This window comes from Erythrolamprus reginae, chromosome 2, assembly GCF_031021105.1.
Source record: "Erythrolamprus reginae isolate rEryReg1 chromosome 2, rEryReg1.hap1, whole genome shotgun sequence".
NCBI classification, from domain to species: Eukaryota; Metazoa; Chordata; class Lepidosauria; order Squamata; family Dipsadidae; genus Erythrolamprus; species Erythrolamprus reginae.
The window spans coordinates 25,872,355-25,892,614 of NC_091951.1; the positions used below are offsets into that span (position 1 = coordinate 25,872,355).

A 20,260-nucleotide genomic window follows, 5' to 3' on the forward strand; every position below is an offset into this window, starting at 1 on the left:
AGCATAACTCAGGTGGTGTGTCACCTTGAGAAAAAAACCACTCTCACTCTCTCTCACTCTCTTCCTTCCTCTCTCATCACTCACTCTTTCTTTCTTGCTCTCTCTCTCTCCCTCTCTCTCTTCCTTTCTTTCCTTCTCTCTTCCTTCCACTTTTTTCTCTTTCTCTCTTTTCCTTCCTTCCCCTCTTCCCCTCCCTCTCCCTCTCTCCTACTCTTCTCCTACTCTTCCTCTCCTGCTTTTCTTTCTCCTCCTCCTTCTCTTCCTCCTCCACTCCTCTCCTCTTCCTCCTCCTGTCCTTTTTCTCCTCCTCTTCCTCTCCTGCTTTTCTTTCTCCTCCTCCTTCTCTTCCTCCTCCTCTTCCTCTCCTTTTCCTCCTCCTCTCATTTTTCCTCTTCCTCTTCTCCTTTTCTTTCTCCTCCTCCTTCTCTTCTTCCTCTCCTTTTTCTCCTCCTCTTCCTCCTCCTCTCCTTTTTCTCCTCCTCTTCCTCCTCCTCTCCTTTTTCTCCTACTCTTCCTCTCCTGCTTTTCTTTCTCCTCCTCCTCTCCTGTTCCTCCTCCTCTTCCTCTCCTTTTCCTCCTCTTCCTCCTCCTCTCATTTTTCCTCTTCCTCTTCTCCTTTTCTTTCTCCTCCTCCTTCTCTTCTTCCTCTCCTTTTTCTCCTCCTCTTCCTCCTCCTCTTTTTCTCCTCCTCTTCCTCCTCCTCTCCTTTTTCTCCTCCTCTTCCTCTCCTGCTTTTCTTTCTCCTCCTCCTCTCCTTTTCCCCCTCTTCCTCCTCCATTCATTTTTCCTCTTCCTCTTCTCCTTTTCTTTCTCCTCCTCCTTCTCTTCCTCCTCCTCTCCTTTTGCTCCTCCTCTTCCTCTCCTTTTCCTCCTCCTCTCCTTTTTCTCCTACTCTTCCTCTCCTGCTTTTCTTTCTCCTCCTCCTCTTCCTCCTCCTCCTCCTCTTCATCTCCTTTCCCCCCTCTTCCTCCTCTCCTTTTTCTCCTCCTCTTCCTCTCCTTTTCCTCCTCTTCCTCCTCCTCTCCTTTTTCTCCTCCTCTTCATCTCCTCCATTTCCTTCTGGTTCTCCTTCTCCTGCTCTTCCTTCTCCTTCTCCTCTTCCGCTTTCTCCTCCTCTCCTTTTCCTCCTCCTCTTCCTCTCCTTTTCCTCCTCTCATTTTTCCTCTTCCTCTTCTCCTTTATCTCTTCCTTCCTTCCCCTCTTCCTCCCTTTCTCTCTCCTTCTCGTTCACTTTTCTCTCCCTTCCCTCCTTCTTTCCTCTCCTCTTTCCCTCCCTCTTTTTCCCTTCTTTCTGTCCACGTCTCCGGCGGGCAGACGGCTTTGCTAACCGGCACAAGGTTCAAGCCAGCTGCCTGGGAAAGCCCTGTGCCAGCCAGGAAAGCCGGCTTTACGGGAAAGCAGCACGCTTTTCAAATGCGCTGCTTTCCTGCTGCAACTCTTTCCTGGGCGGGGGGGGGGGGGGGCTAAACAGAGGCGGTGGCGGGGGGTTCAAGGGACCAACAGCCGGTCCTTTTCGAGGCTGCGTTGTTGCAGCGTCTGAGGCCGCCGCTGCCTCCGCCTCCAGGCGAAGGGATCTCCTCGGTGGGTGGCCTCGGAGGCTGCAACAACGCAGCCCCGAAAAGGACCGGCTGTTGGTCCCTTAAACCTGCCGCTGTCGCCCACTGCGGAGATCCCTTCGCCTGGAGGCGGAGGCCTCAGACGCTGCAACAACGCAGCCCCAAAAAGGACCGGCTGTTGGTCCCTTGAACCCGCCGCCGCCGCCTCTGTTCGGGCGAAGGGATCTCCGCAGTGGGCGGCAGCAGCTTGAAGAGACCAACAGCCGATCCTCATTGAGCTGAGTTTCCTTTGGCTTCCTTCGAGGCAGCAGGTGAGCTTTGCAGTTTTGCCTCGAAGGAAGCCAAAGGAAGCTCAGCTCGGGGGCGGGCCTGAAGCAGCCGCCGCCTACTCCGCCCCACGCTTCGGCCGCGCTGGGGCCAAGTAAGCTGAGGCTAGGCCCGTCGCCCCGGCTCCAAGTGCGGGGCCTGGGCGGGCAAGCATTGGGAGGGCCTCGCCGTCACTTGGCGGGAGAAGAGCTCCCCTCCCCACGATCCGGGACAGCATGGCCGTCAGCAAGTTAGTGTGCAGGGGTCCTGATGGCTTGCTTACGGTCCCCTCCAGCCGCTCATGCAGGGTTTCCAGGCTTCTCGCGGGGCGGCGAAGAAGCAAAAAAGCGGCACTGAAGGGACCAATACGGTCTGCAGCTTAGCGTCTGGAGGAGGAAGAGGAGGAAAGCCAGGGGGCGGGGAGGAAAGCGGGCCTGCAATTGGCCAATTTCTTTCTTGCCTTCAGGGAGAGGGACTGCTGCTGCTCTGCCATAGGGTGCTTTCCTCCCCACCCCCTGGCTTTCTTCCTTGCCACCGCCAGACTCTCAGCAGCAGAGTAGAGGGGAGATTCGGGAGCAGCCGCGTGTCACCAAAAATGGCTACGCGTGTCAGTGCTGACACGCGTGTCATAGGTTCGCCATCACTGGTCTAGGATATATTTGGGGGGTTTGTGTTTGTCCTGGATAGAAAAACCTTTCCTAATACATTATATAATCTATAGAATAAAGTTCTATATATTTAAACCAAAAAAACAATAACTACAATTTGTGTTGAATCGCTAGTGCTCCCGCCATTTCTTATCCTCGCCATCTGGTTTCCAATATTTTAAATTCAATTCTCTTTTTTTAGTTTTTACAATATTAGCTAATTAAAATACATATCTCTTAATTTTCTATTCTATCATAAAACTTCCCCCAAATCTTATAATAATCAGAATCTTGTTTATCTTTAAATTTCAAGTCAGTCTATTCATCTCTGCACAGTCCATGGTTTTACTCAAAACTTCCCTTTCAGTTGGTATTTATTCAATTTCCAGTTGTGAGCATATACAATCCTAGCTGCCGTAACTATATATATTAATAATAATAATAATAATAATAATAATAATAATATAGTAATAATAGTAGTAATTATAATAATAATAATAATAGTTGTAGTAGTAGTAGTAATTTATTAGATTTGTATGCCGTCCCTCTCCGATGTTTCATCCTTATCAAAAGTATCTGGTAAATTACCCAGAGGTATACTGTATTTCCGGTTTAAGTTCAATAGCCTTTCTTAAAATCTTCTCAAGATTGACTTCTAAATGTAGTTCATAAAATCGTCTGCCACAATGTTCTACCTGTCAATGAATACTTCAGTTTCAACCACAACAACACACAAACACACAATATATTCAAACTCAATGTAAACGGCTCAAACACTAAATCAGTGCCTAGAATGCACTACTTGACTGTGTGGTTTCTTCCCCAACGCCAAAAACTGAAACCTTAGTCTGTATATAGTCAACCTCACCCCTTTTCTTAGAGGTGTTTAAGGGGGTGCATAAGCGAACCATCGTGCCTACCCTCCCTGTCCTACTGTCCAAATGTTTGTAACTGTTACCACGTACATGTTTTGACAAATAAATAAAATAAAAATACTTCCTTTAAAAAATAAATTTAGGGAAAAATGTTTTTCCATCCCCCCTTCACTTTTTTTTGTATGTTGGTCTTGTAGACATGTATATTTTGCATTTTGTATGTTGGTTTGTTTTAAATAAACAATAAATAAAAATCATTTTTTAAAAAAGTAAGATAAATTCAGGGCTCAGAACATACTAAATTTGGTAAGCTAAGAAGCATCACATTTCACTAGGCTAAAGTGACCAGACGAGCGGGACAATCACACACTTTATGATAATTTGTCCCTTTGAAAAATGTCCTGCTGTTTTTCCTCCCAACCAGCCCTGTTGAGAAGAGGCTTGCGGGAGGGGATTCTGGGCTTTCCGCTGATGCCTCGCCCTCCTCGTCCCTAACCCAGCTTGGCAGGAGGTCTCTGCGGGGAGGAAGAAAGAGCGAGAGGGCCCACTGAGGTAAAGGGGCGCCGCGGCGGGGACGGTGAGGCGCGCACTTGCCGAGGGAAGACGGTGTCATTGGCAAAGCTTCTGTTGCCTCGGTGCTTCTGGAGGCAGCGGCCAGCCCAAGGACGCAGTCTGTCCGGGCACCTCAGGATCCGCCGAGGGGGAAGCACAGTGTTGCTTTCCCTCACCTCGGAGCTGGCGGAGCCTCCCTGAGTGCGCTTGGGAGCATCCTGAGGCGGGGTCCTCCCCTCGCCCCCCCCCCGTTTGCCCCCTGCCCTAGGAGCCCCCGTTTTGCTGAAGGAGCAGGTGGGGGGGAGCCGGGAGCGTCTGGGAGGAAGGAGCCTCCCGCTGAAGGGCCTGGTCCGAAGGGGGAAAAGTGTGTGTGTGAGGGGGAGGCCGGACCAGGCTTCCTTTGCGTCTCTTCCAAGAGCCGGAGGGGGCTGGGTTCATGATGGGGGGAAGGCCCTTATGGAGAATGACGAGGGAGGGGAGAAGAGTGAGGAAGAAAGAGTGAGAAGGAGGGAAGGAGAGAAAGAAATAGAGAGGGAGAGAGAAAAAAAGAGCGAGGGGATGGAAATAGAGAAATGGAGGAAGGAAGAGAGAGAGAGAGAAAGATAAATAGAAAGGAATGGAGAAAGAGGGGGGAAGGTAGGAGGGAGAGAGTGAAAGAGAGATGAAGGAAGAGAGAGGAGGGAGGGAGAGAGAAAGGGAGGGGGGAAGAGAGAGAGAATAAAAGAAAGGAAATTTTCTGGTCACTTGGAAAGGTCAGTTGCTAGAAGTGCAAAACGATTTGATAGAATTTATACAGTGAGAACATCTTGCAAACGCCTTAGATAGAGACGGGGCAAGAGTGTTCTTCCTGCTGTCAGGAGATGGCAGTCAGAAAGGCAGCATCAGTGCCAAAAAGGTGAGGAGTTAAAACCATCGAGTACTGAATTGCTAGAAAAGATCCGAGGAGAGAAAAAACGCAGAGCTTCCTCTTCCGGAAGACTCATGGGAGAAAGAGGACCTGTAGAGCGGCTTTTGTGCTCTCCCGAGGATCGAAGCAGCAGCTGGAAGGTGAGTTGAGGGCAGGTGGGAGGAAAGTCCGGGAGCAAGTCAGGCTGTTTGTTTTTCCTCCACGGCCTGGAAGCAGAGAAGCAACTCGGATGAAGCATGTCAGCTTCTGCTGCTGCAGGTTCCCTCCTGCTGAAATTTAAGCCCGCTGGTGCTGCACGCTGTGAAACTGTGGGCTGCAATTTTCTTCTGGTGGGAAGAATGAAAATGCCTCTTTCAAGTTAAGGTTGATTCTTTGGGAATGGCTTCCCTCCAGAGGTTGTAGCTGCTCCATCACTGGGGCTTTGTGAGACAGATGGAAGGGACCTTGCGGGTTTTCTATTCCGACGCCCTGCAGGAGACACAATACCATTTCAGACAATCGATTAATTGTTCTCAGCATCAAGAAAAATTCTCCTTAGTTCTGGGCTACTTCTCTCCCGGATTAGTTTCCACCCATTGCTTCTTGTCTTGCCTTCTGGTGCATTGCAAAATAAGTTGACCCCTTTCTTGACCCTTCAACTATTGGAATACTGCTATCATGTCACCCTTAATCCTTCCTTTTACTAGACTAGACTAGACATACTCAATTCCTGCAACATTTCTTTATATGTTTTAGCCTCAAGCCCCCTACTGCTCTTCTCTGCACTCTTTATAGAGTCTCAACACCTTTTAAAAAAATGTGGCAATCAAAACTAGTTGCAATAATCCAAGTGTGATCTTACCAAAGCATTATAAATTGATACTAACACTTCACATGATTTTCATTCTAGCCCTGTGTTAAGGCAGCCTAGGATTGCATTAGCTTTTGTGGCCACTGCATCACACTGTTGGCTTTTTAAAAGTTGATTGCTCACTATGGTAGGACTTCAAGATCCATGTCACAGTTACTGCTATTGAGTCAGGTTCTACCTATTCTGTACATTGCCATTTGCTTTTTTGTGACTAAGTGTACAACCTCTTTTCTTTTCTCTACTGAATTTCATTTTGTTGGAAACAGCCCAGTGTTCAAATCTATCAAGATTCTTCTGTATCTTGAGTTTGTCTTTTGGGGTGTTGGTTATTCCTGCCAGTTTAGTGTTGTCTCCAAATTGTCCTCTGGGAGTTGGGTGGAATATAATTCCAAATGAGCTGAGTTCCCATTCTAGTCATTTACTGAAATTGTTTATGAAAATATTGAAGAATACTGAGAATAACATAGAGGCTCCATATAATTATAGTTCCATTGACTAATGGTTGAATATGGTTTGTCAGCCAGTTACAAATCCATTGGATGGTGATCATATCCATACCACATTTTCTTCATTTACCAAGTCGTATTTATCAAATGCCTTTCTGAAATGCCAGTATACTGTGTCCATAGCATTTTGCTAGTCTACTAATTTAGACACTTTCTAAGAAGGAAATAAGTTTTGTTTGACATGATCTTTTTTCAACAAACCCATGTTGGCTTCTGGTTCTAAGTTTGCTTGGTTCTACATGTTTGCAGATCTGTTGCTTTGTTATCTTATTCAGGATCTTAATAATAACACAGAGTTGGAAGAGACCTTGGAGGTCTTTTAGTCCAACCCCCCTGCTTAAGCAGGGAACCCTACACTACTTCAGACAGATGATTATCCAACATCTGCTTAAAAACTTCCAATGTTGGGGTATTCACAACTTCTGGAGGCAAGCTGTTCCACTATTCAACCATTCTGACTGTCAGGAAATTTCTCCTTAGTTCTAAGTTACTTCTCTCCTTGTTTATTTTCCTCCCATTGCTTCTTGTTCTTCCCTCAGGTGCTTTGGAGAATAGGTTGACTCCTTCTTTGTGGCAACTCCTGAGATACTGGAACACTGTTATCATGTCTCCCCTGGTCCTTCTTTTCATTTAGCTAGCCATGCCCAGTCCCTGCAACTGTTCTTCATATGTTTTAGACTCCAGTCCCATAATAATAATAATAATAATAATAATAATAATAATAATAATAATAATAATAATAATAATAATATAATAATAATTTATTAGATTTGTATGCCGCCCCTCTCCGAAGACTCGGGGCGGCTCACAACAAGCGATAAAACAATATTATACAGGCACAAATCTAATATTAAGAAAAAACTAAAAACCCTATCAATTTAAAAAACCAAACAACACATACATACCAAACATAAATTATAATAAGCCTGGGGGAAAGGTGTCTCAAATCCCCCATGCCTGGCGGTATAGATGGGTCTTAAGTAGTTTACGGAAGACAAGGAGGGTGGGAGCAGTTCTAATCTCCGGGGGGGAGTTGATTCCAGAGGGCCGGGGCCGCCACAGAGAAGGCTCTTCCCCTGGGGCCCGCCAGACGACATTGTTTAGTCGACGGGACCCGGAGAAGGCCGACTCTGTGGGTCCTTATTGGCCGCTGGGATTCGTGCGGTAGTAGGCGGTTCCGGAGGTATTCTGGTCCAATGCCATGTAGGGCTTTAAAGGTCATGACCAACACTTTGAATTGTGACCGGAAACTGATCGGCAGCCAATGCAGGCCACGGAGTGTTGTAGAAACGTGGGCGAATCTGGGAAGCCCCACGATGGCTCTCGCGGCTGCGTTCTGCACGATCTGAAGTTTCCGAACACTTTTCAAAGGTAGCCCCATGTAGAGAGCGTTGCAGTAATCGAACCTCGAGGTGATAAGGGCATGAGTGACTGTGAGCAATGACTCCCTGTCCAAATAGGGCCGCAACTGGTGCACCAGGCGAACCTGGGCAAACGCCCTCCTAATCATCGTTGTTGCTCTTCTGTGTACTTTTTCTAGAGTCTCAGAATCCTTTTTGCATCTTGGTGACCAAACTTAATGCAGTATTCAGGATTGGTTGCAGTGTGACCTTATTAAGGCCTTATAAAATGATATTAACACTTCACGTGATCTTGATTGTATCTTTCTGTTTATGCAGCCTAGAACTGTGTTGGCTTTTTTGACAGCTGCTGTACATTGCTGGCACATATTTAATTGGTTGTCCTCTAGGACTCCAGGATCCCTCTCAGAGTTACTACTGTTGAGCAATGTACCACGTATACTGTACCTGTGCAAAAAAAAATTTCTTGCCTAAATGTAGAACCTTACATTTTTCAACATTGAATTTCATTTTATTAGATAGCGCACATCTCTGAGGACTCGGGACGGGTCACAACATGTACAGAAAACAAGAATCAATAATAGCAATCCAATTAATACATTATAAAACAGTCTTTAAAATTCTAATTAAAAAAGAAGAATCATCAATATCATTCATTCGACAATCAAACTAAGGTATTCATTGGTCAGGGGGGAAGATCTAAGGAACCCCAGGCCTGGCGGCAGAGATGAGTTCTTCTGGAAGGTGAGGAGGATGGGGGCAGTGCGAATCTCTGGAGGGAGCTGATTCCAGAGTGCCAGGGCCCCCACAGAGAAGGCTCTTCCCCTAGGTCCCGCCAGCCAACATTGTTTTGTCGACAGGACCCTAAGGAGATCAACTCTATGGAACCTCAACGGTGGATGGGATTCGTGCAGCAAAAGGCGGTCTCGGAGATAGTCTAGTCCTATGCCATGCAGGGTTTTATAGGTCATAACTAACACTTTGAATTGTGTCCGGAAACAGATTGGTAGCCAGTGCAGTCCGCGGAGTGATAGTGAGATGTGGGCCTTTCTTGGAAAGCCCAGACTGCTCGCACGGCTGCATTTTGGGCAAGTTGAAGTTTGCAAACACTCTTCAAAGGTAGCCCCATTTTGCACCCATCTTCTGCAGTGTTGGCTATTCCTGCCAGTTTGGTGTCATAGAAACATAGAAGATTGACAGCAGAAAAAGACCTCATGGTCCATCTAGTCTGCCCTTATACTATTTATCTACGGAGAGGGGCGGCATACAAATCTAATAAATAAATAAATAAATAAATAAATAAATATTTCCTGTATTTTATTTTAGGATGGATATATGTTTATCCCAGGAATGTTTAAATTCAGTTACTGTGGATTTACCAACCACGTCTGCTGGAAGTTTGTTCCAAGGATCTACTACTCTTTCAGTAAAATAATATTTTCTCATGTTGTTTTTGATCTTTCCCCCAACTAACCTCAGATTGTGTCCCCTTGTTATTGTGTTCACTTTCGTATTAAAAACACTTCCCTCCTGGACCTTATTTAACCTGTTAACATATTTAAATGTTTCTATCATGTCCCCCCTTTTCCTTCTGTCTTCCAGACTATACAGATTGAGTTCATTAAGTCTTTCCTGATAAGTTTTATGCTTAAGACCTTCCACCATTCTTGTAGCTCATCTTTGGACCCGTTCAATTTTGTCAATGTCTTTTTGTAGATGAGTTCTCCAGAACTGAACACAGTATTCCAAATGTGGTCTCACTAGTGCTCTATATAGTGGAATCACAATCTCCCCCTTCCTGCTTGTTATACCTCTAGCTATGCAGCCAAGCATTCTACTTGCTTTTCCTACTGCCTGACCGCACTGTTCACCCATTTTGAGACTGTCAGAAATCACTACCCCTAAATCCTTCTCTTCTGAAGTTTTTGCTAACACAGAACTGCCAATACAATACTCAGATTGAGGATTCCTTTTCCCCAAGTGCATTATTTTACATTTGGAAACATTAAACTGCAGTTTCCATTGGTTTGACCATTTGTCTAGTAAAGCTAAATCATTTGCCATATTATAGACGCCTCTAGGAATATCAACCCTGTTGCACACTTTAGAGTCATCGGCAAATAGGCAAACCTTCCCTACCAAACCTTCCCCTATGTCACTCACAAACATATTAAAAAGAATAGGACGCAGAACAGACCCTTGTGGCACACCGCTTGTAACCTGTCTCTGCTCAGAATACTCGCCATTGACAACAACTCTCTGATGTCTACGCTTCAGCCAGCTGCAAATCTACTGAACTATCCTGGGATTAAGTCCAATCTTCACTAATCAGCTCTTTATGTGAAACCCTATAGCATCCTAGCCAAATGGCAGTCCAATTTCCTCTTTAAAATGTCCAGAGTATTGGAGTTCACAACGTCCACTGGTAGGTTGTTCCACTGGTTGATCGTTCTGACCGTCAGGAGGTTTTTCCTTATTTCCAGGTTGAATCTCTGGAGAATAAAGTGAACCCCTCCTCTCTGTGGCAACCCCTCTTATACCTGTAGACTGCTATCATGTCCGCTCTGGTCCTCCTTTTCTCTAGGTTATCCATGCCCAGTTCCCGCAGTCTCTCTTCGTAAGTCTTGGTTTCCTAGCTGTTCCTTTTCATGTTTGGTTTGTTTGGATTGTATCACTGTTTTATAATGGGCTTTTTATTATTGTTTTTCATATTAGATTTGTAATTCTGTTTTATTTGTTGTGAGTCGCTCCGAGTCTTCGGAGAGGGGTGGCATACAAGTCTAATAAATTGTTATTATTAATTATTATTATTTTTCACATCATCTCTAACAACTTTATAAACAAAGTTCTACTTTTCTTTGTATCTTGCAGACAAAGAGGATGGCAATAAGAGCACTCTGGACAATTGTAAATAAGAACCAACATTGAAAAGGGAAGAAGATCAAGCAAAAAGTCAAAATATTTCCATTTCTTTCAGAAAACCATACAATTCTCCTCCTGCTCCTCCAGCAGCTGTTAGACAAGAGAGAAAATCAAGAAAGATTTCAAGCTCAAATAAGCATTATGAAGAACTGAAGGTTACATGAAAAGCCAAAGGAGATTATTTTTCAATCAGCAAAAAAGGGAAATATCTGGAAGTCAGTGGGGAGGAAAAGGCCAATAGTAAAGTCACATAGAGCAGACAGGAATGCAGCCCTCTCCCTGTGAGGAGTAAAACGGCTTGAATGAAAGCACCACTAAACAAGGCATTGTCCATATTTCTGGTGGCCTCAGCTGTGGAAAAGTGACATAAATTTGCCTATTGTCCAAAAAGAAGAGATTTCAAATCAGAGCTGTTTATGAAATGAGGAGCTAGACAGGAGAAAAGCCATACACACTATCTCAATGTAGCAAAAACTGCCTTGTGATTCATGGAAGCAACCACGCAAGAGGGAAGCCACAAAAGTGCTCCCAATGTGCTAAGTCCTTTAGTGAGCGTGGGAACATGTTGGTACACCAGAAGACACACATGACGGAGAAAACATATGACAGTGCAAATTGTGTAAATGTTTCATTAGAAATTCTTAGGTCAGGTCTGTGAGAAAGGTTTCAAAGAGAAAATTCCAGTCTGGTGAAGCAAGGAAGAGTCGCAAAGAAGAGAAAACATTTGAATGTGCTGTAAAATATTCTGCCACAATTTCAGTCATGAAACATCAGAGTATTCACAAAGGAGAGAAATTCTTTCAATGTTCTGACTGCGGGAAAGATTTTAGTCAGAGTTACAAACTGGTGAGACACCAGAGGACTCACAGAGGAGAGAAACCCTTTGAATGTCCTAACTGTGGGAAACGTTTTAGTCATAATTCCAGGCTGGTGACACACCAGAGGACTCACACAGGGGAGAAACCCTTTGAATGTCCTGTCTGTGGGAAAACTTTTAGTCATAGTTCCAGCCTGCTGAAACACAAGAGGACTCACACAGGAGAGAAACCCTTTGAATGTCCTGATTGTGGGAATTGTTATGGTCAGAATTCCGACCTGCTGATACACAAGAGGACTCACACAGGAGAAAAACCCTTTGAATGTCCTGACTGTGGGAAAGGTTTTAGTCGTAATTCCAGCCTGGTGCAACACCAGAGGACTCACACAGGAGAGAAACCCTTTGAATGTCCTGTCTGTGGGAAAAGTTTTAGTCTGAGTTCCAGCCTCCTGAAACACAGGAGGACTCACACAGGAGAGAAACCCTTTGAATGTCCTGACTGTGGGAAATGTTTTAGTCTTAATTCCTACCTGGTTGTACACCAGAGGACTCACACAGGAGAGAAACCCTTTGAATGTCCTGACTGTGGGAAAAGTTTTAGTCATAATTCATACTTGCTTGAACACCAGAGGACTCACACAGGAGAGAAACCATTTGAATGTCTTGTCTGTGGGAAAAGTTTTAGTCGTAGTTGCAGCCTGGTGAAACACCAGAGGACTCACACAGGAGAGAAACCCTCTGAATGTTCTGATTGTGGGAATTGTTACGGTCAGAATTCCCACTTGCTGATACACAAGAGGACTCACACAGGAGAGAAACCGTTTGAATGTCCTGACTGTGGGAAAAATTTTAGTGATCATTCCAGCTTGGTGCAACACAAAAGGTCTCACACAGGAGAAAAACCCTTTGAATGTCCTGACTGTGGGAAAAGTTTTAGTCGTAATTCCAGCCTGTTGAAACACCAGAGGACTCACACAGGAGAGAAACCCTTTGAATGTCCTGACTGTGGGAAAGGTTTTAGTGACCGTTCCAACCTGGTAAATCACAAGAGGATTCACACAGGAGAGAAACCCTTTGAATGTCTTCACTGTGGGAAAAGCTTTTGTCAGAGTTCCAACCTGGTAAAACACCAGAAGACTCACACAGGAGAGAAACCCTTTGAATGTCCTGACTGTGGAGCAAGTTTTAGTCAGAGTTCCCACGTGGTGGAACACCAGAGGAGTCACACAGGAGAGAAACCCTTTGAATGTCCTGTCTGTGGGAAAAGTTTTAGTAATAGTTCCAGCCTGCTGAAACACAAGAGGACTCACACAGGAGAGAAACCCTTTGAATGTCCTGATTGTGGGAATTGTTACGGTCAGAATTCCGACCTGCTAATACACAAGAGGACTCACACAGGAGAAAAACCCTTTGAATGTCCTGACTGTGGGAAAAGTTTTAGTCGTAATTCCAGCCTGGTGCAACACCAGAGGACTCACACAGGAGAGAAACCCTTTGAATGTCCTGTCTGTGGGAAAGGTTTTAGTCTGAGTTCCAGCCGGCTGAAACACAAGAGGACTCACACAGGAGAGAAACCCTTTGAATGTCCTGACTGTGGGAAAAGTTTTAGTCTTAATTCCTACCTGGTTGTACACCAGAGGACTCACACAGGAGAGAAACCCTTCGAATGTCCTGTCTGTGGGAAAGGTTTTAGTCAGAGTTCCAACCTGGTGAAACACAAGAGGACTCACACAGGAGAGAAACCCTTTGAATGTCCTTACTGGGAAATGTTTTAGTCAGAATTCCGACCTGGTGCAACACCAGAGGACTCACACAGGAGAGAAACCCTTTGAATGTCCTGACTGTGGAGAAAGTTTTAGTCTTAATTCAACCCTGGTGAAACACAAGAGGACTCACACAGGAGAGAAACCCTTTGAATGTCTTGATTGTGGGAAAAGTTTTAGTCAGAATTCTAGCCTGGTGAAACACCAGAGGACTCACACAGGAGAGAAACCCTTTGAATGTCCTGACTGTGGAGAAAGTTTTAGTCTTAATTCAACCCTGGTGAAACACAAGAGGAGTCACACAGGAGAGAAACCCTTTGAATGTCTTGATTGTGGGAAAAGTTTTAGTCAGAATTCTAGCCTGGTGAAACACAAGAGGACTCATACAGGAGAGAAACTCTTTGAATGTCGTGTGGGAAAGGTTTTAGTGATAGTTCCAGCCATTTGAAATATCAAATGACTCACACAAGACAGAAACCCTTAAATGTCCTCTATTGTGGGAAAGGTTTTAGTCATAATTCCAGCCTGTTGAGACTCTAGTGGTGTCACATAGGGAAACCCTTAGAAAGACCTGACTGTGAGAAGAGTTTTAGTGGTAATTCTAACCTGGTGCAAAAGCAGAGGGCTCACACAGGAGAGAAACCCTTTGAATGTCCTGACTGTGGGAAATGTTTTAGGGATAATTCCAACCTGGTGAGACACCAGAAGTCTAATACAGGAGATAAACTCTTTGAATGTCCTGATTGTTGGATTGTCGCATCCCTTGTATCCTGGACATAAACGGTTTCAACTCCTACCCTCAAAATGTAAAACCAATTATTTCCCTCAACACTATCAAAGTATTTACTAACTCTGCACTACTATTACTACTAGTTTTTTCTCATCATTCCTATCACCCGTTTCCTCCCACCAATGATTGTATGACTAACTTGTTGCTTCTATCCTTAAGGTTTTTATTAATATTGATTGTTTCCTCATTGCTTATTTGGTCCCTATAATCATTGTGTTGTACCTCATGATTCTTGACATATATATATATGAACATAAAAAAACCTTTCCTAATACATTATATAATCTATAGAATAAAGTTCTATATATTTAAACCAAAAAACAATAACTACAATTTGTGTTGAATCGCTAGTGCTCCCGCCATTTCTTATCCTCGCCATCTGGTTTCCAATATTTTAAATTCAATTCTCTTTTTTCAGTTTTTACAATATTAGCTAATTAAAATATACATATCTCTTAATTTTCTATTCAATCATAAAACTTCCCCCAAATCTTATAATAATCAGAATCTTGTTTATCTTTAAATTTCAAGTCAGTCTATTCATCTCTGCAGTCCATGGTTTTTCTCAAAACTTCCCTTTCAGTTGGTATTTATTCAATTTCCAGTTCTGAGCATATACAATCCTAGCTGCCGTAACATATATATCAATAATAATAATAATAATAATAATAATAATAATAATAATAATAATATAATAGTAATAGTAGTAATAATAATAATAGTAGTAGTAGTAGTAGTAATTTATTAGATTTGTATGCTGCCCATCTCCGATGTTTCATCCTTATCAAAAGTATCTGGTAAATTACCCAAAGGTATATTTCCGCTTTAAGTTCAATAGTCTTTCTTAAAATCTTCTCAAGATTTACTTTTAAATGTAGTTCATAAAATTGTCTGCCACAATGTTCTACCTGTCAATGTAAACGGCTCAAACAATAAATCAGTGCCTAGAATGCACTACTTGACTGTGTGGTTTCTTCCCCAACACCAAAAACTTTAACCTTAGTCTGTATATAGTCAACCTCACCCCTTTTCTTAGAGGTGTGTAAGGGGCGTGCATAAGCGTACCATCGTGCCTATCCTACTGTCCAAATTTACCTATAACTATTTTGCTTTTGTTTATGCTTATAACTGTTATCACGTACATGTTTTGACAAATAAATAAAATAAAAATACTTTCTTTAAAAAATAAATTTAGCGAAAAATGTTTTCCCATTCCCCCCCTCACCTTTTTTTGGATGTTGGTTTTGTAGACATGTACATAGTGGATCTTCTCCGGGTCCCGTCAACCAAACAATGTCGCTTGGCGGGACCCAGAGGAAGAGCCTTTTCTGTGGCAGCCCCGGCCCTCTGGAACCCACTCCCCCCCAGAGATTAGTATTGCCCCCACCCATCTATAAAACATTTTAATTTGGTTTTCTTTTAAGGACACTGATTTTGTCATTTTCCAATTCCCAATCCAGACTTTCTCCCATGTATCTATATTTCTTTTCCAATATTTTTACACCAACTTATCATGTTATCCTTTAATGTTAAATCTATATGTTTATGGGCAATCAAGTATTTATAAATTTTCCCTATTGTTTTAGTTTGATTGATGGTTATTAAATTACTTAATAGGTTTTTATTCTTATTAAAAATATAGAGCATACTATCTTTCTGGTATCTAGATCGAATCTGTGCGTAATGCCACCAATCGATTATTATCCCTTCTTCTTGTAATTTAGTCCTAGATTTTAGTTTCATTTGATCATTTAATAGGTCCTTATATCTTATTATTCTCTTTTCCTGTATAGAATTTGGGTGTATTATTGCTTCTAGAGGGGCAAGCCATTCTGGAACAGTCAAAAAATGATTTTTCCTTATGTCTTTCCAAACTTCTAATAAATATTTTCTTAATGTGTGTCTTTTGAAATATGAATGATTTTTATCCTTGTCATACCATATAAAGGCATGCCAACCAAGCATAAGATTGTGTCCTTCTAATTTCAATATTCTTTTATTCTCTAATGTTAACCAGTCCCTAATCCACGTTAGGGCGGCTGCCTGATAGTATAATTTCCAATTAGGGAGTGGAAACCCTCCCCTTTCTTTAATATCTTCCAAAATATTTATCTTTATTCTTGCCTTTTTTCCTTGCCATAAGAATTTTTTGACTATCGTAGTTAAGTTTTTGAAAAAAATTCCCCCTGGATTTATTGGAATCACCTGAAACAAAAATAAAATTTTAGGTAAAATGTTCATCTTAATTGTGGCAACTCTCCCCAAAAAGGATATTTTTAAGTTATTCCAAATTTCTAAATCTTTTTAATTTCCATCATTAATTTTATGTAATTATCATTTTTTAGTGTTATTGTTTTGGATGTTATCCATATTCCTAAGTAATTAACCTTTTTAACCATTTGTATTCTGGAAATGTATTCCAATTTTCTTTCTTGTATTTTACTCATATTTTTTGTTATGAATTGTGTTTTACTCTTATTTATTTTTAAGCCTGCTACTTTTCCATATTGTTCTATTGTCTGAATTAATACTGGAACTGTTGTTATCGGATCCTCAATTATAAACGTCAAGTCATCTGCAAAAGCTTGGACTTTATATACCTCCTTTCCAACAGTCAAACCTTTTATTTTTCGATCTGCTCTTATTTTTATCAATAGGGTTTCTAAGGACAAAATAAACAGTAAAGGTGAGATAGGAAAGCCTTGTCGAACTCCTTTATTTATTTCAATTGGTTCCACTTTTTCATTATTTAATATAATTTTGGTTGTTTTGTTTTGTATATACAGTGGTCCCCCGATTATAGTGAGGGTTCCGTTCCAGGACCCCTCGCGATGATCGGTTTTTCGCGAAGTAGCGGTGCGGAAGTAAAAACACCATCTGCGCATGCGCAGATGGTATTTTTACTATCGCCGCAGCAGCGAGGAGCCGAAGATTGGGGTTTTCCCACCGCCCACGCAAACTCCTCGCTGCTGCCGCGCCCGCCGCTTGTCCGCTGCCTGCCTGCCCGCGCGCCCCCAGCTCGCCTGCCCTTCGCCTGCCCTTCGCCCGCCCACGCCGTTCGCTCGCGCCGCTTCCCAGCTGGGAAGCAGCGCTGGGGTCTTACCGGTCGCCCACGCAAAGGGGAAACCCCGGCTCCTCGCTGATGCCTGCCGCTCGCCCTCCCGCCAGCAAGAGGGGTAAGACCCAGGGAAGCCGCCCAGCAGCTGATCTGCCCGGCGGGGAACGCAAACTCCATCTACGCATGCGTGGCCATAGAAAAAAGGGCACGCATGCGCAGATGGTGTTTTTTACTTCCGGGTTGAAAAATTGCGATATAGCGTTTCGCAATGATCGAGATCGCGAAACTCGGGGGACCACTGTATAGCATCTATTAAATTTACAAATTTAGGACCAAATCTCATTTTATTCAGTTGTATTTTTATAAATGTCCAATTAACGTTGTCGAAAGCTTTTGGGCATCTAAGAACATCAATGATAATGTTTTTTCATAATATTCTAATGTGTTAATCATCATTCTAAGGTTATTTTTAATCTGTCTGCCTGGTAGAAAGCCATTCTGATCCTTTTTAATCTATCTGCATATATTGCAGTAAATATTTTATAATCAACATTCAATAATGATATAGGTCTATAATTTTTAATTTTTTCTTTCGGTGTTCCTGATTTATGAATTAGAGTTATTAAAGATTCTGACGATGATTTAGGAATTCTACCATCTAGCCTACATTCATTAAAAATTTCTAACATGTTATTTATTATTGTTTCACTTTCTATTTTATACCATTCCTCCGGTATGGCATCTGGTCCGGTTGCTTTATTATTTTTTCGCTTTTTGATAATTGCAAGGAGTTCCTCTATTGTTATTGGTTCTTCCATGTTTGCCTGTTGCTCTTCCGTTAGTTGTGGTAGTTAAGTATGTTCTAAGTATTTAAAAACTTCGTCCTCACTAATATTTTCTTTTTTATATAGTTCTTTAAAAAAAATTGTACTATATTTGCTTTTCCTTCTGTATCATGTTTTATTGTTCCATCTTTATCTTCTAGTTTTTTAATTATTTTTGATTGTCGCTGTTTCCTAAGTTTATATGCGAGCCATCTTCCTGGTTTATTAGCATGTTCAAAATAATATTGTTTAGCTCTTTTTATTTTTTCCACTATTTGGTTTTGCTCTATTAATCTGATTTTATGTTTGATTACGTCAATTTTCCTTTTTAATTCTCTATTCTTTGTATTTTGTTGTGATAAGATTTCTAATTGTTTTAGTTCATTTATTAATTGTTCATATTTAATTTTTTTTCCTTTATTTTGTTTTGCAGTGTAGGAAATCGTTAGTCCTTTTATGTATGCTTTGGTTGTGTCCCACAAATTTTGTGGAGTAGTGTCTGAATTTTTATTAATTTCAAAAAATATCTTTAATTCTTTCTCAATGCAATCCTTGTATTTTTTTTCTTTTAAAACATTTCTATTCATCTGCCAATTTAAATATTTTTTATTATTTCTCATATAGACTACTACGGGGTTATGGTCTGCCCATGTGTTTACATCTATTTCCACCTCTTTTATTTGTTCTGCAGTTATTTTTGGAGCCCATACCATATCTATTCTTGTCTAGATTTTATGGGGGTTAGAATAAAAGGTATACTGTCTCTTTTGAGGATATCTTTCCCTCCAAACGTCATTTAATAATAATTCTGTTTTCATTTTTTGAAAGGTAGTGGGTAATAAATTTTTCTTTTTCTTTTTACTATTTTTCTTTTCCCGGAGTGGTCTAATTGTCTATTTGCAACGGCGTTGAAATCTCCAATTATTAACATATTTTCAATATTTAATTCCATTATTTTTTGATGTAACTTTTTAACTTGTACTATCAAGATTCTACCTTCATCATCTGCAAATAATTGTTTGGAATTTATAGAATTCTCAACATACATCACTACTCCTCTTTTTTTTTGGTCTGCTAATGCAGCATACATATTTCCAATTTTAGGATTTAATAATAATTTCCGATTATTCTTTTTTATATGTACTTCTTGTAATATTACAATTTGAGCTTTTTGATTTTTAATTTTTGAGAACATTTGTTTTCTTTTTCTCGGTTCATTTAAGCCATTTACATTTACTGAAAAGATTTTCAAATCTTTCAAAGTAGTCATTTGTAGTGTTTTTTGGTTTCTTTAGTTTTGCGCTGAGGTTGTTTTCTTCGAGCACCTTGGTCCTGCTCTTCTACTTGTGCAGCTGCCCCCATAACTTCTTCCTGCTTTTCTGTCAATTCCTTTGTTGGTTGTTCCAGTTGGCATATTCCACTGTTTTCAAAAAAGTCTCTTGCTTGATCCAGGTTTTCTAATTTGTATCTTTTTGACTGCCAAGTTAATGATAGTCTTTGTGGAATGAGCCAACGGAAAGTTATATTTTCTTTGATCAAAATTCTAGTCAAGAAATGGTAATCTCTTCTACTTTCTCTGACACTTCTTGGCACTTGTTTTAGTATTTTTACTTCTTTTCCTTTATGTTGTAATTTTCCGGTTCTTGCCCAATGTAGTATGTCATCTCTCAGAGCTCTTCTTACAAATTTGATGTGAATTTCTCTCGGAAGATTGTGACGATGTATGTAGCTATTTGAAATTCTGAAAACTTCATCGATTTCTTCGGAGAGGGGCGGCATACAAATCTAATAAATTATTATTATTATTTATTTCTATGGGATCTGCCTGGAGTATTCCTCCGATGGTTTCAGCCATAGTTGTCTGTAAATCTTCATCTTTTTCTTCTATTATATTTTGAAATCGTAGCCCATACGAAGCACGTTGCATTTCAAGCTGTGTGATTGATTCATCATATCTTCTGTATTGTATGTCAGATCTGTTTTCAAAGTAATCCATTCTCTTCTCCATTTTATCAGTCTTTTCCTCTACTATTTTATAGATGGCACCTCCCACCAAATAGGATAGCAAAAATGTTTCCTAAAACTTCTCCGTTGTGTTGGAAATGTAAAAAGGAAATAGGGTCCTACTACCATCAGTGGTGGACGTGTAGCACAGCTAGACTCTATTGGAAAATGATAGAAAAAATGATCAAAGAAATAGTGAAGCAGGATATAGAAATAACCCCGGAATTCTATTTATTAGGAATCACAAATCAGACTTACAAGAAAGAAATTTTATATTTAATTATACATATTTTAACTGCGGCTAGGATTATATATGCGCAAAACTGGAAAGGGGAGGATATCCCCAAAGAAGAAGAAGTCATTACAAAAATATTAGATTGCGCTGAAATGGATATGATGACAAGACGCTTAAATGATCAAGAAGATACGGAATTTTATGAAACATGGAACAAAGTTTATATATTGATAAATAAGAAGAAACAGTAGAAGGTTAAGATAAATAATTAAATAAATGAGTAAATT

At 41.3% G+C, this 20,260-nt stretch overlaps 1 protein-coding gene across 1 annotated transcript in view; it reads left to right on the forward strand.

The window, feature by feature from the left end:
• The window catches only part of LOC139159265 (zinc finger protein 850-like), a 31,369-nt gene extending 17,320 nt beyond the window's left edge, over positions 1–14,049 (forward strand). Inside the window, exons 7-9 of the mRNA XM_070736599.1 lie at positions 11,146–12,907; positions 12,993–12,997; positions 13,079–14,049. Of these exons, the coding sequence (XP_070592700.1) occupies positions 11,146–12,907; positions 12,993–12,997; positions 13,079–13,510 (2,199 nt within the window). The 3' untranslated portion in view covers positions 13,511–14,049. The remainder of the gene's footprint in view (positions 1–11,145; positions 12,908–12,992; positions 12,998–13,078) is intronic.
• The last annotated feature ends 6,211 nt before the right edge of the window (positions 14,050–20,260 follow it).